The following is a 26036-nucleotide window of genomic DNA, read 5'->3' as shown; positions in this document are numbered from 1 at the left end:
TGAGCAGTGGGCCTTTTATGACAAAGGCCCTACTAAGCACACGTACCATTCCAGCCTATTGTCCACTGCACCTCCTTTACCTACCCAGTGTCCCCTGCGCCTTCTTCCCCGCCCATCGCCCACTGCGCCTCCTTCCCCTACCCATCGCCCACTGCGCCTCCTCTCCCTGTCCACAAAAGCCCTTTCACATATCTGTGTTCTCTAAGACAGTCTGTGTGGAGACGGCACTTCCCATCTTCCAGTACGCTAACCCTTGACTGACCCATTTGTTTCCCAGGGCTCTTACCTCCCTGGTACTGGCTGTCCAGTGGTAAGCAGATGGACCTGGATCCAGGAGCACTAACTCTCCATGCATCGCTCATCTCAGTATAGAAGATAGGAATAGTAACAGTACTTACCTATAAGGCATATGGCATATGGCTGTGGCTAGGCTCGGAGCAAACGCTGATTTATTTTTAAGTAAGCGGCTTACTAGCATAATGTTATGTCCACAACACGTAAATGTTATGCATACAATATGCGCGTTTTCTTTTGATCCACAAGGAAGTGTTGCTGCTCTTTACTTACACAAAGTGGCAGAAAAGAGCGGAACGTGGTGGCACAGTGGGAGCCGGCATCGTGTGTACAAAACTCAGGCACGGGAGTGAGGGGCGGTCCTCCACCCTTGTCCCAGATGTAGAGGGCAATCTGTCTCGAGAGTAACAGGGAAGAAAGAGCTAAACTGTAGTGATATGTTATTTATGACCCGTTAAAGCTTGCCACCTGAGGATTCAGAAAGCAAAGTCAGCCTCAAGCTACAGAGATCAGGCAGTGGTGACACACACCTTTAATAGCAGCAGCCAGAAGCTATGAGGTGGTGGTGCACACCTTTAATCCTAGGACTCAGGATGAAGAGATAGAGATAGACGGATCTCTGTGAGTCCAAGGCCACCCAGATCTACACAAGAATGAATCAGTCTAAAAGGGAATTATAGTTCACACCTTTATCCCAACACTAGGGAAGTATATAAGACAGAAGCAAGGTCTCAGATAAGGCATTTGTTCTCCAGCCACGCTGAGGAGAACCATCGGTTTGAGACTTGGTGAAGAGCTATGTGTGAAATCAGCCCTTTCAGCCTGAGGTAGAGTGAGAGCTAGTGACCCACTACTTTGCTTTTCTGATCTTCAGCTTGGAGTTTGAACCCCAATATCAGTCTCTGGGTCCTTTTATTTATTCCTGTTACACTAAACAAAAATAACAAATATAGGAAGGTACAAAATGTCCCAAGGGACAGCAGGATACACCTTCTAGAAAGAGCATTAGGGTGAGCAATGTCAATTCGTTAATATTCAACAGAATTTCCCCTCAGCCCCCAGCTTAAAAAAAATGGCAATCCCACATAAATTGATCTGATCTTTTATAATCAATAAAGTTAACCATGAATCATGCAAAACAAAATGAACCATGAAAAAAAGTTACAAAGATGACAGGAAGTAGTTTGAGGAAGGCACACCAAGTCAGCACAGAGACTGACACAGGGAAACAAGACCACAGTCTGGTGCTCAGAATGCCCAGCAGCTGACTTGCTAGAAATACCTGTGGTGGAGTGAGTGAGAATGGTCCCCACAGTCGCATATGTTTGGATGCCTGCTCCCCAGGGGGTGGAACTGCTTGGAAAGGATTAGGAGGTGTGGCCTTGCTGGAGATGAGCTCTAGTAATCTGCCTATCCTTGCCTCCCAGCACCAGGATGACAGCTGGGCTGCTGTGCCATGCTCTTTAATGTGTGCTGGGGATCTGAATTCAAATCCCCATCCTTATATAATAAGTACTTTACCAACTAAGCCATCTGCCCTGCCTTTTAAAAAATATATTTTTCAAAGTTAAGTTGCAACCAATAGAGAAACACTCACAGGAAGTTGTGGCACATACCAAAAATAATCATAGAAACAATGATTGCCATAATGAACAACCAAGAGTCAAGCAGACACTCACTATCAAGAAAGAACAATCGTATGTTAATACAAGAGACCACTATTTGGGGCTAGAGATATGGTTCAGCAATTACATGCACTTTCTGCTCTTACAGAGGACCTGGGTTAAGTTTGCAGTACCCACATGGTGGTTTGACCTGCCTGTAGCCCCACTTCCAGGGGATCTGATGCCCCCTCTGGCCTCTGTGGGTACTGCACATACACAAACACTCATACACTCACGCATAAAATAAAAATAAATCAATCTTCAAAAAAAGAAAGAAACAGAGAGTACTGTGGCAAGTGACACTCCGTTGGCTAGAGCTGCATGTGCCAACATAAATCAACTTCCAGTTACAGTGATGCTCCTGGTACAATTCTACTGTCACAAAGTCTGGAAGGGTACCAAGCACCAAGCAATAGAGAGAAGTTTCCAGTGATGTTTTGCATGCTTTTAAACATTCGCCCGGACTCATCTACCTACCTAAAAAAGCAAAGAGTCATGAATCATGAGATTCAACCTCCCTCCCAAGCCCACTTCTTCTCCACCTACTGCTGTGACTTTGTCTTACTAGGGAGACCATGAGGTCATGTGGAGAAAGGAAATACAAAATTTAAAACACAACTTTTGCATCAAAACACATGACTTTTGTGGGGGGTGCAGAGTTGGTGACAATGGTCATGACCTTTCCAGCTGGGCAACCATTAAGACCCACCCCCAACAAAAGGGGTGACTCCTTGATCTCTAAGTCTTCAAATCGTGGCATACCTCATGCTTCAAATCTATTGTGAAGTCAGACTTCAGGGGCTCACTCTTCAACCTCTTGGCAAGTCTAGAAAATAGAGACATTTGATTTTGGTTTGTTTGTTTGTTTTTTTTAATTACAGATTTGTGAGACATTCTAATAGTTGAGAACAGATAAAAATATAAATTTTAAGATAAGAGAAAATGCCAAGTTTCTTTTGGGTCACATTTTTTCTTTAAAAAGCAGCTTTATGGTTCCTTTCCCACAAGGAATAAGGCCCCACACTCCTGCCTGGCTCAGGGGGCTCTACTTTCCACCAGCATCTGGAGTCTCCACATGCTCCCTGGAGCGCATCTCTCCCTGCCCCATCCAGTCCTCTCTTCCCAGCCTTCCCAGAGCAAACCTTTCATTTTTAAGACTAAGTCTAAGGAACCATCCCTGGAAGCCTGTTCCTCACCAGCCCATTGGAAGAAAACACTACCATGATCCCTGAGTGTGAGGGTGAACAACAGTCACCCTCGTCACATACTTTAGATCAAGAGCAAGCCCAAAAGAATTCTGTCTGTCTGTCTGTCTGTCTGTCTGTCTCTAACAAAGGGTCTACTCTACATAGATTCAACATTGTAGGGAAAGGAATGGAGAAACATCTGTTCCTAATTTTTAAATTTCTTATTTATTTTACTTATATGGATGTTTTGCCTGCAGGTACGTCTGTGTACCACTTGCAATGCAGTGCCCATGGAGGCCAGAAGAGGGCACTGAGTCCCTGGGATCTTGAATCACACATGGTTATGAAATGCCATGTGGGTACTGAGAACCAAGCCAGGGTCCATTGAAAGAGCAGCCAGTGCTCTTAACTACTGAGCCATCTCTCCAGCCCCTTAATCACAAGCTTACTAGCGTTTATAAGGGAAGAATTTGCTAGCCCAAAATGCAACTCAAAATCACAAACAGATGTTATCAACCTATATCCACATGCTGCTTCCAACATTTACAGTGAATGGATCTTTTCTTTAAGGTTGCTTTCAAACTATTAGCTGATTTCAGTAAGTGTCCAACACACACACACACACACACACACACACACACACACACACACAGAGGGAGGGTGCATGCCACAGATAGTTGCAATACTAGATGGGCTTCATTATCTTATCTTTTTAATTCCTCGTCTGCATAAGGGGGAGGCAAAATATAATCTAAATAACCAGGGTTTGGATTTGTTGCTGTGGCAGAGTCTACATTTTTTTCACTTGATTGTTTTTGCTAACAGGAGAAAAGGTGGGCAGAGAGAGATGACCACAGTTATTGACTAACGCTCTCATTTGCTGGTCACTATTCAGTGTGGTAAGAAGCAGATGACACTGGCATACCTTCCCTTCTTACACGTGACCCGGTTTGTGGTATCTTGTTATAGCAGGCCAGACTAAGATGCCTACACACCCAGCTGCCACAAGGAAACCCTGAGTTCTCTCCTGTCTCAGCAGGAACTGTGCTTACACATGGCCAGAAGAGGAGATGGGAGATACTGTGGAAGCTGCACCTGGCTGTCTCCTCCATGCACAGATGGGTTCAATGGGCTCCATATGCCCACATGCACACATGCATGTACACACACACACACACGCCGTGCACACATGCAAAACCTTTTAACAAAACATAACAAAAAATGAACTTTACAAATAAAAACTAATAATTATGTACTGTAATCATTTCCAAAAGCTTAGAAGAAAGGGTTTTGGGTGCTCTCACCATAAATGATAATATTTTAAAGGCAAATGTGTATATATTTATTTTTAATTCATGTGTATGAGTGTCTTGTGTGCATGGATGTAAGTGTACCACGTGCATACAGTGACTGCCTGAGGAGACCAGAGAAGACATTTGATCCCCAGGAACTAGAGTTACAGATGGTTGTGAGCCTACACATGGGTGCTGAGAACCACACCTCAGTCCATCTGCAAGAGTAGCCAGTGTTCTTAACCTGCAAGACATCTCCCTGGCCCATGTATAGACTGACTGAAACATTACACAGCCTCTACATGTACTGAAGCACTGTACATAGCCATTAGTGTGTATAATTTTATGTGTCATTTAAAACTAAATTGAATTTAAAAGTCCTAGTGGTAGCCATCAGAAGTTCAGGAATTTCCCATGTAACCCCCAAAAGGTGGAAAAACATGGTTTCAGATAATTTTTCTGCATTCTGTGTCATCTGTTCTTAGCCACAGTGAAAAGTGGTCAAAACACTCCATCTTAAATTAAGTGTGCAGGGTGGATAACTCTCTGCCACTGTATAAAGGGGGCAGCTGTGGAGTCTATACTGGGCAGAGGAAAATTACAGTGTACAAAACTACCAAACATGGATTACGCCATGCAGATATTTAGGACAGCTGTGAAGTCACATGTATGTGTTCCTCTGCAGTGGTCCAAAACACTTGCAAGACCCCAAATCCTAGAAATATGACATACAATGAAAAATTAAGAGAAATCCTTCCATCTCTAAAGATACAAAGGCCACAGATGTTTTCCAGTCTTAGGTCTTCCAAAGAATAAAAGGAACATAATTAATATTAGCTAACAAAGACCTGAGGACAACCACGTTTCTCCTCCGCTGAACTCAGTCACCTGACTCACAACTGTGAATTCCTTGCCTAGGCATACAAACAGCCAGCCATGATTGCCCAGGTGGCCTTTGGGAGCTGGCCTGAGGCTGGCCCTGCTGCATCTGCATATTCATTCCCTTAATTAGCATCCTCCCCATTCCTGGCAAGTTACTGTTTCACTTTCTTACTGGTGGTCAAAGGTCTCCTCACAAAGGTCATGGCTCCTCCGTTCTCCATTCTCTTTGGTGCCCTCACTTAGTCTCCTGACTGATTTATTAGTCACTTTATTTTGCCAGAAACTACCTGGGAAGTAGAGAGAAGGGGAGTGACACACGGCTTCTCAAGGCATTCAGCTGAGGCCAAGACCCTCCTGTCTGTCACTTTTTCCACTCTTGCAGACCACCTCTGGCTGAGAAACTCATCTGAGGACCTACCAGTCATCAGTAACAAAGCTCAGAAACACCACACACTCCCCCGAGCATCTAATGAGCTCTTACTTGTTCACAAGTGGGACACTAAGGGCCCAGCCAGCAGCAAAGTCGGGATATTTAAAAGCTGTAGGATTCTCAGAGAAGGCGTAATGGTGAATGATTGTGGATTCTTCATCGTGCAATGCTTTTCCTAAAAACCATTCCTGTTAAATAAGAAGATAAAATACCATTGTTTTCAAAAAACCATTTAATCTTAAGACTGCAAACAACGTTATAGCACCAGATTTCATTAACTAAAATATTAAAGTTAGACTACACAATTCATTAAGTAAAATATTAAAGTTAGACTATTTAGTTAACTAAATATCTTGGCAGACAACGCATAAGTTATGTATTTCTGTAGAGTCCAAATAGAACTATAATTAACACAAGTATGATAATAAATCTATCACAATCCTTATAGTTAAGAAAATAATTCAAGATCAGGTCATTGGTTTGAAAAAATATTAGCTATCATTATACTATAAATACGACTTTTTTCATTTTCAAAAATTATCTTACTGCCTATATTTTTGTGTGTACACATGTGTGCCATAAATATAAGAATACTTTCTTAATTTTAAATTGCCTTATTATTTACTGTGTGTGTGTGTGTGTGTGTAAGGCAGAAGACAACCATGGGTCCTTGCATTCAAACTTAGACATCTTGGTTACAGGTGCCTTTACCACTGAGTCATTTTGCCAACCTGAATATAAAAGATTTATTTATTTCTATTTTATATAAACAAGTCTTTTGCCTGTGTGTCTGTCTATGCAGCACAAGCATACAGTGCCCATGGAGGCCAGAAGAGGGCATCAGATCTCCTGGAACTGGAGTTACAGATGGTCGTGAGCTGGGATTCAAACATGGGTCCTCCGTAAGAACAGACAGTGCTAGGACCACTGAGCCATCTCTCCAGCCCCAATCACAGAGGTTCCTAATAAACCTTTGAAAACTTCCATCCGGAATCATGACCACTTGTTCATTCACTCCACATTTTTCAAGAACATACAACAAGCAGGGATGTGGCTTGTGATTCAGAGGGGTAGAAATCAAAGAAAAGGCAATAACTGGTGGGGGTGAGGCTGCCCCGGAAGAGAGGAAAACCTCTTCAGACAAACGGACAGTGGTGAAATAACTTCAAGAAGCTCGTGGTAAAAAGAAGAATCCGAGAAAGAACAGGAAATGTAGTCAGGGTGAAGTCCTTGGTGTGGGGGGCGTTGAAACCTTCCATGGTAAGAGAGCCCGTTATCTAACACATAGTAGGTGTGGGGAACCTGACAGGAAAGGGGCAGCCAGACCCTAGCAGCTGGAGGAATATTATCTGTGCTCAAAGTGCAATGGGAAAAGGCCACGCCCAGCCACAACAGGGCAGCCTGGCTTGGCCTCCACGGCCACTGAGAAAGAGCAAGCACAGGAGACATGCGTATTGCGAATGATGGGAGGTGTCAGATAACGGCAGGCGGGGCAGAAAGAGCTGAGTCCGAAGCCCACATCTCTCACTCAGCTCTCACTACTAAACCTTCGATGACAACACTGTCTTACGCAAAACGTATTGTCATATTTTATCTCCTCATTACAATGTCCAGCTATTATAAAGCACATATGATTGTCTATTAATATTTTTATTGAGGTTATAAACTATTTTAAGGAAGAACCCAATGGAGATTATGGAAAGAACCATACATCTTCCCTCCTAATGAATGGTTCTCTTAGTGGCTTCATGGAAAGAACAATAATAAAAGATAGAACTGGAAAGATAATTGATGATGTTCTACGGGGATACTTTTAACCAGCACCATGCCTCGTTGCTGTTAAAAATAAATCAAAGTTAATATGCCTCATCAGATATACAGATATTAAAAGCATACTATGGAGTGGGAAAGGCAGGGTTCAAACAAGATGGAGATTTACAGAAACCGGCTAGGGAGGCACTTTAACTAAGATCAATTACTTCAATAACTATCCAGCTCATCTATTCAAAACATTGAACAAGAGCCCAAGTTTGCATTTGTAAGAATGGCTGGGAGATAGCAAAGAAAACAGTATCGGAATAAAAATACCCGATTCCGGATGCATGATGCAGTTATTATCTTGATATGGCTTATTTATGTCAGGACTGGCTCCTTTTTCTCCTAGGACTGCAAACAGTAGAAGAAAAAAGCCCCACCGGTTTGATCTAACCTCAACATTATGTCATCTATATTCCATCATGCTGTTTTCAAAAGAAATAAAACATCTTAGAGTTTTCTTTTCTCCACACTGCAGCGTTCAGAAAGGAAGAGCAAATGTCTCCCTTTGGCTCCGTTCTGAGCTTGCTTCCCCTGAACTCGCTTTGAACTTTTTCCATTTACCACTCCAATTTTCATGAAAAGGACACCGTGAGTCACCATCTCCCTACAGAATTAGAACAGTTGGTAACAGGGCAAGGGTCTCCAGGTGACACAAAGAGTGGGAAAGAGGCTGGAACCCCAACATTCAAGTCAGGAGGAAACAAAAGCCTCACGAATGGTTTGCATAAAACACAGCAGCAAGACCCAAGCACCATCTGGAAGAACCAGACCACACACGCTCCTAACTCTTCTCCCACCTAATGGCCTTCCCATGCATTGTAGCTGTGGCTTTCTCAGAAATCAGCAACAGAAAGAAATCACAATGGATCCAGGCTCGGTGGTTTTCATCGCAGTGATGCACTATGCGGTGCTGGGGAAACGATCTAATGATGGGTGTTGTCCAGCTTTTAGTTCTGCACCAGCACACACAGCCTGCATTCCCCAGACATCCGTCACCCACACTCCTATCTGGAGAGAGCCTCTGGGTGGATGGAGCCAGTTCCTATGAGTACCAGGAAGGATCCAAGTCCGCTTGTCCCAAGTGACCAGGTTGTGAGTTAGATACAAGGATATCAGACCCAGAAACTTAAGACATCCAAATACTCCATTTGAGAGCTGGAGAAATGGCTCAGTGGTTAAAAGCACTTGTTGCTGTTATAGAGGACCTAGATTTGGTTCCTGGCATCCACGTGATGTCTCACAACCATTTCTAACTCCAATTCCAGGGAGTCTGATGCCTGTTCTAGTCTTTGTGGGCACTGTGTGTATGGTGTACACATGTACATTAGGCAAAACATCCCTCCATGTAAGATAAAATAAAACATAAATAATAAAAACAGTTCTGTATGTTACATGTGTGCCCTTTTTTGGTGGGGAAAAACAGCTTACTTAATTTTATTCCTGTGGAAAACTGGTTGGCAACCCAAAAAGGGTATTGTTGCTTTTAACGTCCTTAGGTTTTCAACACATATAAATACATATTTTCCACATAAAATGGTTCGTGTTCTCTGTAAACTATAAATCTCAGAGAATTTTACAACACAGCTTTCAGAAATCAAGCTGTTATTTCAAATACCTCTTAATCAAAATCACATTTCCTCTGAATTATCGCCCCCCAAGTCAAAACATGGTTTCGAAGCAGTGCCCACCTTAGATGGGTCAAATCGCCCGAGTGTTTCTAGGAGTCTGCGGATTTGTATTCTCGTCTCTTCTTCGGAGAAGAAGATCCACGCTGAATCCTTGCTATATGTTACAGAAAAGCTGATAGGAAGAAATGTGTTAGAGCACACGGACTCATGGTTCACAGACAGCATAATGTGGGAGAGGAGTTTAAATGGATCTGTTTGTGGGTTTTTGTTTGTCAAGACAGGGTTTCTCTGTGTAGCACTAGCTGTCCTGGAACTCGTTCTATAGACCAGGCTGGCCTCGAACTCACACAGATCTACCTGCCTCTGCCTCTGGAGTGTTGGGGTTAAAAGTGTATGCTACCACCACCCAGCTATATTTCTTTTCTTTCTTTTTCTTCTTTTCTTTTTTGAGTTTAAGGTTATATTTAAACCGGTTTCTAGAAAATGGATGAAGGGGAAGGCAAGGTGTCTAGACTATGGTGTTCTCTGTATAGTCCATTCATATCTCAGCTTTATGTCTTAGCTTCAACTGCCAGGAAAGCCAGGGACTAATGATCTCCAAATGGTGAAAATGTTTATAATTCATTCTACCCATAACAACATCAGTTCAGAAGAACAATTTCAAACATGAGTTTGAAGCATTTCATCATTTAAGAAAGAAACACACCTAAAAATAAGAGCTATAGGGCTGGAGAGATGGCTCAGTAGCTAAGTACACTGACTGTTCTGGCATAGGACCTGGGTTTGAGTCCCAGCATCCACAGGGCTGTCCTCAACCATCTGTAACTCCAGTTCCAGGACATACAATGCCCTCTTCTGGCCTCTGTAGGTACTTCATGCAGGTAGTGCATATACTCACAAGCAGGCAAACACTCAAACATACAAATTAAATGATTTTGAAAAGTAAGCAAAAACTAATTATGATTAAGAACCAATCATGAAAAAAACTAGTTAATACAGTAATCACAAAATATAAAACTCAAATTCACTCCACTGAGCATCTCAGGAAACATACAACCTCTTAGTAATTTGAAAAACCTTCCTAAGGAGTGCAAGAATGTGGAGGCCCAAATGCCAATGATTGACACCGTTTGAGTAAAAGGTACCTACTGTGGTAACAAGGGAAGGATGGTCCAAGCACCTTCCTGCTTCGTCAACTGATGGAGAAGGAGCACTCTGGGGAGATCCTGAAAACACAACAATCAAAGAGGAAAGGTAAGAATATAACAACCCCTCAAAAACTGCAAAATAGCACTGTTGTCCCCAGAGGTGGCATGCTGCCCTTAATATCACTGTTTCCCACTTTGCTTCAGGGGCCACTGCAGTGAAGTGCCTCCGAGGAAATCAACCAGTTTCTCCCCCATCCAGACCCCAAGAGTGCTCAAGGGGCTAACTGGAGGTTTACAAATGTAATCAGAGAGAGAAGCCCCCAGTGTTGTTTGTCAGGGATAACTCAGGGACACAAAAAAACAGACCTTAGACACATGGAAGCAAAGCATGTTCTGCGAGGCCCTCTGTCTGAACAAAAGGGGCCACTATCCCATCCGTCTCGGATGCCAACTTTTTGCTTAAAACACCCCAAAATACCTCTAAAGATGTTTTGCACCATAGAAACACCACTCTAAGTCTGAATACTAGAAATATCGACCTTAATTACTCAGCATTAGGAATGGCTTGTTGAAGGTCCTACAAATTGATAAACACAGAAGGAACTAAAAGAGCCTAAAATCATGCACCACAGCTACATAAATACACATGGATTCAGACAAAGCGTGATGACCCGAAGGCCATGCATATTAGCTTGAAATTTCGCTGCCATCTGCTATATTTCAAGTTGTTAGGAAAGGCAACAGTCACGATTTCTTATCTATTATGCTTGATCCTTTTCCTCCAACACACGTTACTGTGTCTCCAACTGTGTATTAGCTGTAAAATGAATTCATGATGACTCCCGGCAAAGAAGAATGAATTCCTAAATGTCTGACATGCTATGAGGTCAGCCACACTTACCACTACACTGCCCACACACACTATACTACACTTAAGATATAGGGCATCAAAATGATTGTGATTCCTCACCACTTCCAGTACATATACATTTATTATTAAGAAGAGGTGGCTTAGCCGGCGGTGGTGGCGCACGCCTTTAATTCCAGCACTCGGGAGGCAGAGGCAGGCGGATCTCTGTGAGTTCGAGGCCGGGCTGGACCAACAGCCCCCCAAAACAATACAGAGAAACCCTGTCTCGTAAAAACAAAACAAAACAAAAAAACAAAAAGAAAAAAGAAGAGGTGGCTTTTAATTGCTGCCAGTGGATATCAAATTCACCTTTTTCCTTTTTCTATGTAGTACTTGTTTCAATTTCCATGTACAAATTTGAAAAACACAATCAAAAGTCAGAGCAGAAAAACAACATGACATACTCAGAAAAAAGCAAGCCTGAAGGCTGAATTATCAGTTATCCAAGGTAGAATAAAATCAATTATTCAGGGCCCCTCTACTCTTGCTTCTGAATTATGCACAAATTTTTATTACCTTTTATTTTAAAAAAAATTTTTTTTGGTTTTATGAGACAGGGTTTCTCTGTATTGTTTTGAAGGCTGTCGGTCCAGCCTGGCCTCGAACTCACAGAGATCCACCTGCCTCTGCCTCCCAAGTGCTGGGATTAAAGGCATGCGCCACCACCGCCTGGCTCACCACCTTTTAAAAAGTGTAATGTAAGCACACGTGCATATATATTCATGGAGGATTATATAAGAGCAAAACTCATGTATAAACTAATGATATGAGTATTCGCATGACACTGAAATAATTATATGTGACTACTAATGTGAACTAGTTAAGAAGTACAGCAAATACTGTTAAAATCTTGAGATGGAAAGCAAGTGCTAATGAGTCGCAAAGGGCCATTAAAATTATAATAAAAGTTAGCCGGGCAGTGGTTGTGCACACTTTTTATCCCAGCACTTGGGAGGCAGAGACAAGTGGATCTCTGAGTTCAAGGCCAGCCTGGTGTACCAAGCAAGTTCCAGGACAGTCAAGGCTACACAGAGAAACTCTGTATGAAAAGACAAGACAAAACAAAATTATGATAAAAGTATCATAACAATGGAAACATCTTTATGTCAAATAGACAAACTGGTATGAGTCCAATAGTAAAGGAACTTCCTATGTGAGCAGGAACTGAAGGAACCAGGAAGTGACAATGTTTGCTTTGTAATGACAGAATGTGAACTGTCATGTTCCAAAAGCCTTCAGCTAAGTTATGGTATGATTAAATCCTTTTTGTAAATTGAGGGGTGTTTTATTTTCCTATCGCTGTGATAAGACCATGAACAAGGCAACTTATAAAAGACAACGCTTCATTTGGAACTGTGGTATCTAATGGACATGTCTGTGTGGGTTCAAGCTCCACTCCTGGTATCAACTTCTGTCTTCGTTGCTTTTCTATTGCTATGGTACAACACCATGACCAAGGCAACTTATAGATAAGAGTATTTATTTGGGGCTTACAAGTTTCAAATGGTTAGTGTCCTTAACAGTCATAGCAGGAGGCAGGAAGTTGGGGCAGTAGTTGAGAGTTCACATTTTAAGACAAAATCATGAGGCAGAAAAAACTAACAGGGAATGGAGTGGGCTTTTGAAACCTCAAAGCCACCCTCAATGATATACCTCCTCCAACCAGGCCACACCTCATAATCCTTCCCAAACAGTTTCATCAATTGGACACCAAGTATCAAATATGGGGCCATTCTCACTCAAACCTCCACAAGAGGGATGGAACATTCCTCAAATTTTCACTTGCAAATATGTATTCCACATCCCAGTTGTGAGACATGTATGGTATCAACAGGAAGTCCCAGGCTTCTTTGCCAACAGCAAGAACACTTTGCTGGCAGAGGTTAGATGCTAGCTTATGAATGACTTCTCCCACAACACAAATTCAGCAAGAATTTAGTCAGCACAAAATCGGAGTCAATTCCTCTTCTGAAATCTATCCTCTGGATTAGCAGTGGACTGAACCTACTCCTGACTTCACTCATTTTAACTCACTACATTGGTAGGCAGGCCTCCTATCTCCTTCTATTTGTGACTTCAAGAAGGGCCAGGTTTCTGTCTTTGTCTTGTGCCTCTGTATCTCTAAGAAGTATTTCATAAACATGTGTCTTGTGGGTTCCAGTCCCCAAATGTGTGCTCAAAGTTGACAAGCAGACTCTGGCTGTTCCATTCATAAACCTCGTCTTGACTGATGTGAGAGCAAGCCACACTCATCACTACAAGGAGAGCTTAGTCTACTCTAGCCAAAAAGCCTGAGCTTTCATTTGTGTCTCATACTCAGATGTATAACACTTCTAAATCATCAAAAGTCACAACATGGCCTGGGGAGAGTGTCCGGTGGGTAAAGTGTTGGCTGCTCAAACCTGACAACCAGGATTCAATCCCAAGAACCCATGTGAAAGTGGAAAGAAAGAACTGACTCCACCAAGTTGTCCTTTGACCTCGGCGCACACATCCTAGCATGTATGATGCCCCCACACACATGGTGCAGGCACAATTTTAATATGTAAAATGGAGTGTTTTCAAGGTCACAATAATATTTTTCTATCAAATGATTTAATTTATGTTTAATCCATCACTACAGGATTTAGGCTGCCTTTAAAGGTGTTGTGTCACCAGCTCAACAGCACCTTCAGACACAAATGTTTTCAGTAAGCCATTGGGAAGAGAGCACTTTTTGGAGTCAGAGATGCAGCCAAGGGGTAGCGTGCTTGCCTAGTGTAACCAAGGCCCTGGATTTGGTCCCCAGCACTGAAAAGTAAAATTAGAAGAAGAAAGAAAGAAATAATAAGAGAGAGGTGCTGGGGCGCTGGCCTAGCGGGTAAGAGTGTTCTCTGAGGAAGCTTGAGAGCCTGAGATTGGATTCCCCAGCATACAAAAGCCAAGCACAGCTGTGCATGGCTGTGACCCCAGCAATGTGGGGAGCAGAGACAGGAGGACTACCGGAGTCTGCTGCCTAGCCAGCCTAGCAGAAGGAACAGCAAGCTCTAGGTTCAGTGAGAGACCCTGTCTCAGAGGAGTAAAGAGAGAGAGGGCAGACGGGATATGTCACAACCTCCTCTGGCTTACACAGGTGTCTGTGCCCATAAACACACACACGGACACTCACACATGTATACATCCACCCATGGACACAGACCCACAAACATGCACATGCACACACAAAAAGAAAATCCATGGTTGACAGCCATTGGTTGACAGCTCATGCCTGCAATCATAGCTCATAAGAAGCTGAGACAGGAATACTGCCAATTCAAGCCCAGCCTGGGCTACACAATGAGTACCACGCCTATGAGAAGCTACAAAGGAGGGGGAGAAGAGAAATGGAGGGAGACAGAAGAGAGTTTCCAAAGAAAAACTCAAGAAGAAAAAGAAAGTGCTGGGTATGGTTATTCTGAGGACCGTGGAGGTGCTCCCACAGCCTAATGCTGCCTGTGCTCTCACGGTCTAATGCTGCCTGGCCCCTAGTCATGCCACTATTTCAAATCTAAAAGGCTGAAAAAACATGTGCAGATAGAGAGAGGACACAGAATAGAAGAAGCATAAAGGTGTGAGAAATGCAGCTGATTAAATGTGGGTAAATGCAAGGACCACGGGACTTTTAACCTGTCGATAGGATCCCTGTGTTTGGAAACAGCCCACTTCTGCCTCTCCCTCACCTCCCGAGTACCATAGTCTCTTTGAAGACAGACCTGAAGATGATGCTTCAGCATTTCCCTTGAACTCATCTGTTGCAAGGCACATGCTCATATTTAAAACAATAACAATTGCTGAAAGTTAACAAATGTAAAGCCAGCAATCTAATTCATTGGTGGGTCCCAGTACATATACATATTCATCTTCGTTTGGAAAGGGGCCTTGATGCCAGTGTCACAACTGAGAAACAGCTTATTTGTCTGATTGGTTTTGTTTTGTGGCACTGGGGATTGGACCTGGGACTCTACACATGGTGAGTACCTACTACTGAGCTACACCCATAGCCCAAGACCACTAATCTTAACATAGAGGGGAACCATGAAGATTGATGTCTAGAGATGTCAATGGGACAAATGAAGAGGCTAACATATGAAAATACATCAAATCAAATGAATACTTAAACTTGTCAATAGTTTCAATTATTCCACAGATTTAGTTTTGTACCACTTTCATCTTCCTGCCTCTGTCTGGAAGAACAAGTTCAATGATTTAACTCAACTGCTTATCTCGTCTTTCAAAAATTTATATTATATGTATATGTGTGTGTGCATGTATGTATGTGTGCCACATACATGCAGGAGCCTTCATAGGCCAGAAGAGGGCATCAGATTCCCTGGGACTGGAGTTACACATGATTGTGAGCCACCCTGTGGGTGCTGGGAACTGAACCCAGGTCCTCTACAAAGCAACCAGTGCTTTTAAATACTGACCCAGCTCTCCAGCCCTGGTGTCTCTTTGTCCATAGACGTTTCTCAGCCACTCTGATTTGTCCTTACCTTACTTATCTATGCTTTGAAGAACAAGGCTTTGTGGTCTCCTCACCCCACTTTGCAGACCCAAGTACTAGATCAGACAGCAAGCCAAGACATTTGCAGGTATTACTAAAGATGCTAAGATCCTGAAATCTAACCCAATTTTGTGTAGCCCCTGGGCACTGAACTGAGCTGTTAGACCAACAAGTGAACTATAATAAAAATCCACATCTGCTTGTTATTATAACTCCTTCTGTGAGAGATATATACTTATTGTCATAATAGGGTTGTATGATACGCTTCTTGGAACATATATGAGACATATTTATAACCTTTAAAATATAGTGTTCATTTATAGGTTAGGATATTATGAGTGACAGTATACTAATATTCTGTCCAAGAACCCCAGTATGTGTATGTGTGTGTACATATATATCTTTTCCATATACCTGTCTTAACCATTAACTGTTTTTTCCAGAAAGAACATGTATTACAGCATTATAAATTTTATTTATAAGCTAGGTACTTTGAACTGAACTACTAAATATATTTTTATAGCACATATATATTTAACTAATCATTTCCTCATAAAAGCAGTAAACCTTGATGTTTAAAGACCCGATTTTTTGGAAGCAGAGTATTCCCATCTGAATCTTAGCTTTCTTTCCCTCTGAGCCATGTGATCTTCAGTAAGTCCCCTGAACTGGCTATGGGTCTGCTATTCCCTATAATGAGCTAACACAATAGACAGGGAATGTGTGAGTTGTTACATGCCAAGCACTTAATAACTATTAATATTATTGTCGTTTTCAGTATGTTTTGAGCATCTACTATGTACCAGGTATGATGGCTTAAATGAGATGACAACGTCCCTATAAGCTCGTGCATCTGAACGCTTGGTCCCCAAAGTTGTTGGTAGCACTGTTTGGGGAGGTCTAGGAGGTGTGGACACGCAGGAAGAAGTATGTCACTGTAGGCCAGCTTTGAGGTTTCGAAATCTCTGTACCATTACCAGTGTTCTCTCTGTCTGTCTGTCTCCATCCATCTCTCCTTCTGTCTCCCCCACCCTCTTCTTTTTCGCACTTGTGTTTCAAAACCACGAGCTCTCAGCTTTCTGCTCCAGCCGCCATGCCTGCTGCCTGCCACCTGCTGCCACACTGTCCTCACCGTCTCAGACTCAAACCCTCTGGAGCCCCGTGCGGACACTATCCTTTTCTTCATACGTTGCTTTGGTCATGGTGTTTTATCACAGCACAGACAGGCAACTAACGCACCAGGCATGACTGTAGGAATATAAGCAAGAGCCACAAAGGGTGACAGAGCTCCTGTCCACTCAGGCCTCGCATTCCACTCAGGCCACTCAGAAACAAATCGACAGGAGAATAGCAAGGACCTGTGCTAGGCACAGTGACCATGTAAAGGGCTGGCCTAAGAGGCCGTTCTTCACTAATGAACACAGAATGACTGTCATACAGACCTGCTGGCGGGTGCTTCTAGCCTGGTTCCACTAGAGATGGCACAGGCAAATTACCCACCTCTCTCTATAACAGGTTCCTTTCTGCAAAATGTCGACTAGGAATGAAATGGATGCGCCCCTGCCTGCAAACATTGTGCACAAGGCCCCGGAATAAGAGAGATGGTGATAAATACGCACCCAATGAAAGTCAGTTGTCTGAGTTCCCAATGGTCTCCATTCCAAGCCTGGCCCTACATACTAGATGTCTCACTGGTCCCTTCCATGCCACCTTCCCAAACGCAAGCCCGGCCTCTTAGCTCAGAGCCACACATCTTTCTTTCCCCATGTACTCATACATCCACCCAAACCTCATCGCCTGCTTCCATCCTCAGGAGCCCAGCAAACTTACAATCTCAAGGCTTGCTTCAAATGCTATGACTTTGGCATGTCTTTCCCAGTGTGGTTAGACGTGTCCTTGTCTGTGTTCTTAGGGTGTTACATTTGTATAGGGCCGTGTAGAAATTCATCCAGCTGGAAGCTCGTGTTCCCCTCAGTACAACAGGTCCCACTGACACAGAGCAGGGTACCACATCCAGTGACACGCAACCCAGAGAGGCTGCCCCTGCCAGCACAACCTCATCATCTGCATGAGGCTGTCACCCCACGGACACCTGCATGCACTGACTTTTAACTTGGTCCTCCTGTCACCACTAATGCTGCCACTAACGTCACCTCTAGAGGACAGAGTCCTAAAGAAATCTGCTTTTTCAGGTCCTGGACTCCAAACCCTATATGACAACATCCCACTGACCATGCTGAATCACAGACTGTCTTGAATATTTGGAAAAATGAAGCATCTGTCACCTGCTTCCTTCATGACATTTCTCATTAGCTTCAGCTGCCACTTTGACATAGCCTAGAGTCCTCTGAGGGAGTCTACGGAGGGATTGACCAGGTCGGGTTGTCCTATGGTCATGTCTAGAAGAGACTGTCTTGGTTGACTGATGATTGATGTGGGAGGGCCCAGTCCACTGTGAGTGGTACCAACCCTAGGCAGGTGGACAAAGGATGCATAAGGAAACAGGCTGAGCGTGAGCCAGACATTAAGCCAGCAAGCAGCGCTCCTCCTGAGTTCTCCTTCAAACTCCTGCTCAGTTCCTGTCTTGCCTTCCCTCAGTGATAGACTGTGGAGCATAAGTCAAAGAAATGCTGCCTTCTCCTAAGTGTTTTCTGGTCACAGTGCTTTTGTTTTGGTTTCTGTTTTTTGTTGTTGTTTTGGTTTGGGTTTTTTTGTTTTGTTTTGTTTTTTGATTTTTGGTTTTTCGAGACAGGGTTTCCCTGTATTGTTTTGGAGGCTGTCCTGGAACTCGCTCTGTAGACCAGGCTGGCCTTGAACTCACAGAGATCCGCCTGCCTCTGCCTCCCGAGTACTGGGATTAAAGGCGTGTGCCACCAATGCCCAGCTGGTCGCAGTGTTTAATCACAGCAATAGAAAGCAAATGAGAACAATGACCAAGCCCAGGTTTCACCAGTCTCATGCAGGGCAGGTACCTAGGACAGCAAATACTCCAGGTGCTGACCAGCCAAAAGCAGACCACAAATATTAACAAGACGGCTTCTGAACCATCTGAAGATTTCCTTCCTCCTTGAGTCACAATTCCCTGTGCTGCATGGAATACACTAAGTAAAGTCATGTGTGTGAAGGATGTTTCTGAGCTAGTGATGGCTGAGTGGGTAAAGACACTTGGGCACCAGGCCTGATGATCCCAGATGATTCCCTGAGGCCCACAACTGACGCCAGTAAGCTGCCCTCTGTGTTTCATGCGCACACAGCACCACAGGAATGCATCAGAAGATACAAACACAAATAAATAAATGCGTAATGACATTTTAAAATATTAAAATAAATAAAAGATGTTTCTAAGAATTTTTGTTGTGAATTAAAAAGAAACAGTTATTTTAGTGAAAGAATTTATTTTTTAAAAATCCTATTCTCTCCTGGGATATTTTGCCTAGGCATTTGCAAAAAATACTTATTAATGATAGTACTTATTGTTATATATTTTATTATTGTATGTTATTGTGTAAAATATTAATAAATATTCATGAACAGAATAATAGTATATACCCAGTAAATGAAAAGATGGATAATTTCTTATTCAATAGCAGTGTAATAAAGTCTCCAGTGTAATAAAAAAAAAAGAGCTTTTGTGACATCTATCAATCTCTACCCAAAAGAAAGGGTTTTGAGTGATTAAGCACCCATTTGTTTTCATCTCAAAATGAAAGTATAGTAAGAACATCAAAAAGCTGAGGCAAGCCAGGCATGGTGGTGCATGCCTTTAATCCCACCACCAGGAGGCAAAGGCAAGTGGATCTGTATGAGTTCAAAGTCAGCCTGGTCTACACAGTGGGTTTCAGGCCAGCCAGGACCACATAGTAAAAACTGTATCTAAAAAAAAAGACAGAAAAGAGAAAAGCTAAGGCAATAAAATCGCAACACTAACCTTCTAATGAAGTACTTCACACTGTCTCCCTGCCAATAAAATAAATTTCTAAAAATTACGAAGTGTGAGACCATCCTTCTCCAGGCTCTTCAAGCCAGACTCTGCCAGCATACCCAGCTTGCTTTATGGAGCTGGGGTTGTTTTAATCTAATGAGCCAAGGCCCGACTAACTCAGCTCCAGAAAATGGCCATTTCCACAACTTTCCGTGAACAAGCACAAGGAATAATTTACTGGTGAGGCCGAGGTTCCGCCAGGGTTTAAATAAGGCTTAGTGTCTCCCCACAACAGAAGGCAGTGCAATTGGAAGCCACAGGGGGAGGAGAGGAGCAAGGGAGCGGCGCAGGCCCTCTGTGACCAAAAGCAGAATGGTCTGCCCGGACCCAGGTCAAGCACCTCTCGCTTGTGGTGTTTCCTCTATTGGTAGATTGCCTGGAGAAATGAAGTCTAGTGTGTCCACAGTTCGGCATTATACTAAGTCTGCAGCATTATACGAAGTTTCGTTCCCTGCTCCCCCTCCCCCACCTAGCCAGTCCTCCTACGGTCACTCACTTCCTCAACCCCATCTACAGTGAGCTTTTAATTGTGCTAAATGTAATGACCAGTCTCATCATACCACCTTCAGAGGTGCCTGGCTCCTTGTTTGACAAGAAAGGACTATGCATGATGTCATTGACTACACATGATGTCACTAAGACACATGATGTCATTAACTACACATGATGTCATTAGCTAACTACACATGATATCATTATTACACATGATGTTATTAACTAATTGCACATGGTGTCATTGACTACACATGATGTCAATCACTACACATGATGTCATTAACTACACATGATGTCATTAACTAATTGCACATGATGTCATTGATGACACATGATGTCAATAACTACACATGATGTCATTAGCTAACTACACATGATGTCACTAACTGCACATGATGTCATCGACTACACATGATGTCATTAAGCTTTATGTCTTCTTTCCTGTGTTCTTTCCACTTCATCTTACAGTGAAGTAAGTGCCTTCAGTTCCCATCATTTTAGGCAGGTACACTTAGTAACTAGATGCCACATTTCTGGAAAGTTTTAAAAAAGCAAAAAAAGACTCAGATGCCAGCCCTCTCCGTGTCACAACACAGCTGTAACAAACAAGAAAATGATCTTCACACAAGCAATTCCTATGAGAAGGAATTGTGCTGGATTCAAAAACCCAAAGTCAAATCCTAATTGGCGCCAGATGCTGCGGACTAACAGGTATTTAAACAGAAACCAACTCCAGAGCCGGGTTTGTTAGGAAAGTGCTTCCCAGGGCCTTGCTTCCCGCAGCTCTTCACCTGTGTGCCTCTCTGGAGTCGATCTTATCACTTCCTATCAGCTCTCCATTGTAGAGCAGGGCAAGAAAAAGAAAAGAAAACTCTAGGGGAAACGCATTCCTTCGAAATCTGCATTCGGTCTCCCTCATATTTAGGGACCTCATATTTCATCAACCATGGTCGCCATTTCTCCAACATTCTTCTCCCTCCAGTCTAACCTGAAAGGGTCCCAGTTTGCCCCAGCACATGCCTGCTCTATCTCACAAGGATGACTGCGCACACTCCAGACCCTGCTAGGCATCCCAGAGCGTGTCATTCTGAAAATTCACATCGTTACCTCCCAGAACTACCCTCTAAATCCACACCCGTTGGCTGATTCTCCCTCTCTTTGTACCTAATTTCACAGAAGTCCCACTCCTCCATCATCTCCAACCTCAAACGCAAAACTGGAATGAACCAATCTACTTGCTACATTGGGTCCTGCTTCTTAAACAGTGTTGCGTGGTTTTTGAAAGGCCGCAAGTCTCCTCTTCATATAGACAAATGCGCTAATAGAGCTGCAGATGCTGGCTGCATAGGCACAGTAGCATACTTGCTCTGTTCATCCAACCTCTACCCAATGACATCATGCACAGTATGAAAGTTACCACTTGCCTTCAAAGTAAGTCAGAGAATTCGACTGTCCCTACTCTATGGTTCCTTTGTCATCCTTCATACTAGAGCAACCTACAGCTGCAGTCAGCATTGGGTAAAACCCAGTAATTTACTGATTTAAAAAAAAAAAAACTTCAGCCGGGAGATAGTGGCACACACCTTTAATCCCAGCACTCAGGAGGCAGAGGCTGGTGATCTCTGTGAGTTAGGGGCCAGCCTGCCTGGTCTACAGAGCAAGTTCTAGGACAGCCAGGGCTACACAAAGAAACCCTCTCAAAAACCAAAGCCAAAAAATAAAATTAGAAACGTCAAAATGACTATAACCTGCACATCACGCTTCAAGCGGGAATATTCTAGAACACACACGAAAAATAGTTTTGCCCCTCCAGCAGCCACTAGGAGCACACTGCTAAATTTCACATTGAGTGGGTGCAAGCACCTATTTCTTATTCACACTGCAATAATGAGAAATATTTGTGGTTTTAATACGACCATGTTTCAGCACCTTCAGGCAAAGCAGGCCCCGGTACCGCCTGCCACTGCATAGAGAGCAGCTAGAAGGAGACTCGTAATCCCGGAGCCAATTCTGGTTTTGTGCCTTGATGTTTTTGGCAGGCTTCAGAGTAGCACGCAATCTGACGGGAGTGATGAATAAATAAACAGCAGTTCTGGGACTCTGCTACTGTGGAAGGCACAAATATTCTGAGCTATCAGATAAATATTCAAATGACAAGAGCTAACAGCTGATTGCCCCTCACGGGGCAACTTTTAGGAAGGATCTCAGACGGCATTGTGAGAAACTAACACTGTAAGCTAAAGGCCTCGTGCTCAGGTCCTGGGAGAGTACCCCCAACCCATCCATCATAGGCCTGCGCATACCGCCTCCCTGGGCTGCCACTATCCGAGGCCCTTGCACGCCTCCACCACCATCCTGGCGAGACTGACAGCTTTTCCTACTTCCCCTATCAAGGCTCTGAGGCAGGCTGAGCTGTCAACACTTTCGCAAAAGTATGTCAATTCCTTGAGACAGTTTCCAGTTTGATTTCAACTAGGGAGCGTTCCTGCTATATAAGGCTCCTTGCTTGATTGGTACAACTCAACAATTAATTCTCAGAAAATAACCTTTCTCAAGTGCTCAGAGAGCCCCAAGGCAAAGTGTCTCATCACTGCTCCAACCCCAAGAACTGTCTACACACCCAGTGCTAGCTGTCGGGTATTTTTAAATACCCAGGGTGCCATTTGAGGAATTAAACCAAAGTTTTAATCCCATATGAGAGATAAAACGCTGCATAAAGAGAAAGGGATCCAGGACTAAGCATAGCTGCAGATTCTGCAATCTTTCGACTGACAAAGCCTTGCTAATCCACAGCTGAACCTGCCTAGGGTATACAGCGCACTCCCCAGCAAGCCAAGTGTGCATCCTACAGATCTGTTCTCTCCAGACTCACAGCTAAGCTCCACTGGGGATGCGATGTCAGGGTAACAGTTACAGTTGATCCCATAGTTAGAAGGAGGGGTGTCTTTATCACTTTAGACTCTATTTCCTATCACAGAAATTAAACGCTGGGGGCCTGGGTTACTTAATGGCATTACTTAATTACACCTCTATAAATGTAAAACCAATATCGCCACCTAGTGGCCATCAGTGTCCTAATTCTCTGAGGATGTAAACGAAAAGACAATAAAAATTAAACATAAACTTTAAAACTACAGAGATGCAAAGAGTAAAAGAGCCAAATGCTTCACACAAATGGAGCTTATCCCGAGATTAAAAATCTGAGACAATGCATCAGATTTTTAATACAGTCTCTAATATAGTATTTGGCATTCCAGTAAGTACTGGGCTAGGGGTCCTGCCTTGCTCTGATATCTGAATGTAGGACATAGACACCAGGACAAGAGGTACCGTGACAAGGCCTTGGCAGGATGCCAGTCAGAACAGCAGGAACAATGTATCTACAGATGAAATTTTCCATCACACTGGACTGAGGTCACTAGCTTGAACAAAAATACTGACAGCTCTTTTTTCTTCGCTTTGTTTTAATGTGTATGTGGATTGTTCCTGCCTGTAAATCTACGAATCACATACATGTAGTGCCCCCAGAAGCCAGAAGTGTGTGTCAGATCTCCTGGCAACAGAGTTACAGATGGCTGTGAGCTGCCATGTGGGTGCTGGGAATAGAACCCAGGTCCTCTGGAAGAGCAGCCAGTGCTCTTAACCACTAAGCCATTTCTCCAGCTACCAGCCATTCTTTTTGAACAAAGGAACCTTAAAATCATGATTAAGTGAAACAAGCCAGTTCCCAGAGGACCACTACTCCAAGACTCCCCCATCTAGGATACCCATGGCAGTCATATTCAGAGACTGGAAGTTTGATGATGGTTACTGGGAGATACAGGAAAGGGGGAGCAGAGAGTTGTTTAGAGGTTCACAGTATAGTTTTATGGAATAAAGGGGCTCCAGAGATGCACTGCCAACAGGAGTATACCTGATTGACTTAACTGTGCCCTTGAGATATTCATTTGTGGGTTGGAGCGATGGCTCAGCCATTAAGTGCACTGGCTGTTCTTGCAGAGGTTCAGTTCCCAGTGCCCACATGGAGGCTCACAACTCTCTGTAGGTCCAGTGTCAGGGAATCTGACATCCTCTCTTGGCCTCTGCATGTGATACACAGACACACCCGCAGATGAAACACTCAGACATAAAATAAGACAAATATTTTTACAGTTGCTTTTAAAAGAAAAGAAACATCTATTACAACAGAAAAGAAAGCAACTCGGAGAAGGGAATGAGTCTGGGGGAGTCAGAATAAGCCATACAAACATAGCTGGGTTCTGGGTAATCAAGTTAATGGGATTCAACCTGTTCTCTGCTTTCAAAATCTGTGGAAGAGAAATAAACAGGTAACAGGCCATAGCACACACTAGACAGAATACACTGGGTTTGCACACGACACAGACGTGGAGTGAATCCAGGCGTGGTGGTACCTGCTTGTAGTCGCAGGCCTTGGAAGGCAGCAAAGCTCACCCTCTACCACCAATGTGTGTGCTTATATGGATTATGTCACACTAGCGCAGTTACCCTCAGGGGCCAGAAGATGGCTTCCCATCAGCAGGTACCCAGAGATCTCATCATCACTATGAGCCAAGTCCCAGGAGCACTGCCCTGCTACACAGTGCCAGGGAGACTGCCGGCTGCACCCGTGCACGTCCATGTGTGTGCACGCGCATGCACGCGCACCGGGACATGGAGAGAACGAACAAGAGGGTGGGAGTGGACACACAGAAGAGAAATATGGAGAGAATTCCATCACCTGGGCTTGCACAGGGTGTCATCCATGTTATTGACAAGAACCATAGCACCGTTTAAAAAGACAGAGACTGTACAAACACAAATTTGCCTCTGGGAACAGGGCACAGGCAGGGACACAAGGAGACGGGTGCCCGCGGTTCCCACAGGCGTTAAGTGATTCAGTCTCAGCATGTCTGGGGTCATCACAAGGTCTGACTGGGGGAGTTCATTCAGTTCATGGTTGCCTGAGCCCAGGAGTGATTATTCGGGCCACTAGTGGTCCCTTCTCCCTGTGGCACCCAACCCTGCCTGGCATCAGCTCCTCCAGTGGAGCAGACAGAGATAAGCAAGAGACAGCACAGAGGGGCAGTCTTGAGGACCAAGGCAACTGATGCAGACAAAGGGGACTTGGAGGTAGGGTGTGGGAGGGGCTTCTTAAAGAAGAAACTGTCTGCCAGCCATGCTGGTGGTGCACACCTTTAATCCCAGCACTCGGGAGGCAGGGGTAGGCAGATCTCTGTGAGTTCAAAGCCAGCCTGATCTCTATAACAACTTTCAAGCCAGCCAGGGCTACATAGTGAGACCCTGTCTCAAAGGAAGAAGGGGGCAAAGAAATAGAAAGAGGAAGAGGAGAAGGAAGAGAGGAGAAGAAAGAAAGGAAAAGAGGGGGGAGAAAAGAGGGGAGGAGGAGAAAGTAGAGGAGGCAGAGGAAAGAAGAGAAGACAGAGAAAAAGAAGAAAGCATCGACAGACGGGACAGCAGATCTCCCCATCTTCGGTCTCAGCCCCCCAAGGTCAACTGTGATTGAAAATACATGGAAAATTCCATACATAACTGTCGGCCTTAAAACTGTGTGCTATTCTGAGACATATGGTAAATATTGTGTTGTGTCAGTGCTCTGCAGGACACCCATCAGGTCTGTGTCCAGGACATCCTCAGTTTATGCTCACCCACTGGTGACTAGCAGTCACATCAGGTATGGAGCTGACTACTGTCACAGTACAGTGCTTGCATTCAAGTGTCCCTGGTTTTCATTCAAAGCATCATGGTAGCATGCTGACAACTCCA

General features: G+C 43.8%; 1 protein-coding gene across 1 annotated transcript in view; it reads right to left on the bottom strand.

Annotated features, from left to right (window-relative positions):
* The window catches only part of B3glct (beta 3-glucosyltransferase), an 83106-nt gene that overhangs the window by 27394 nt on the left and 29676 nt on the right, over positions 1 to 26036 (bottom strand). The window contains exons 5-9 of the mRNA XM_040751413.1: positions 10345 to 10421; positions 9256 to 9367; positions 5801 to 5937; positions 2721 to 2784; positions 568 to 687 (exon numbers count right to left, since the gene is read on the bottom strand). Coding sequence (XP_040607347.1) covers positions 568 to 687; positions 2721 to 2784; positions 5801 to 5937; positions 9256 to 9367; positions 10345 to 10421 — 510 coding nt within the window. The remainder of the gene's footprint in view (positions 1 to 567; positions 688 to 2720; positions 2785 to 5800; positions 5938 to 9255; positions 9368 to 10344; positions 10422 to 26036) is intronic.

The sequence above is a fragment of the Mesocricetus auratus genome, unplaced genomic scaffold (assembly GCF_017639785.1).
Source record: "Mesocricetus auratus isolate SY011 unplaced genomic scaffold, BCM_Maur_2.0 Super-Scaffold_100008, whole genome shotgun sequence".
In the NCBI taxonomy this organism is placed as follows: Eukaryota; Metazoa; Chordata; class Mammalia; order Rodentia; family Cricetidae; genus Mesocricetus; species Mesocricetus auratus.
Note: the sequence above shows the minus strand (reverse complement) of the source record. Positions and strands in the feature narration are given on the sequence as shown.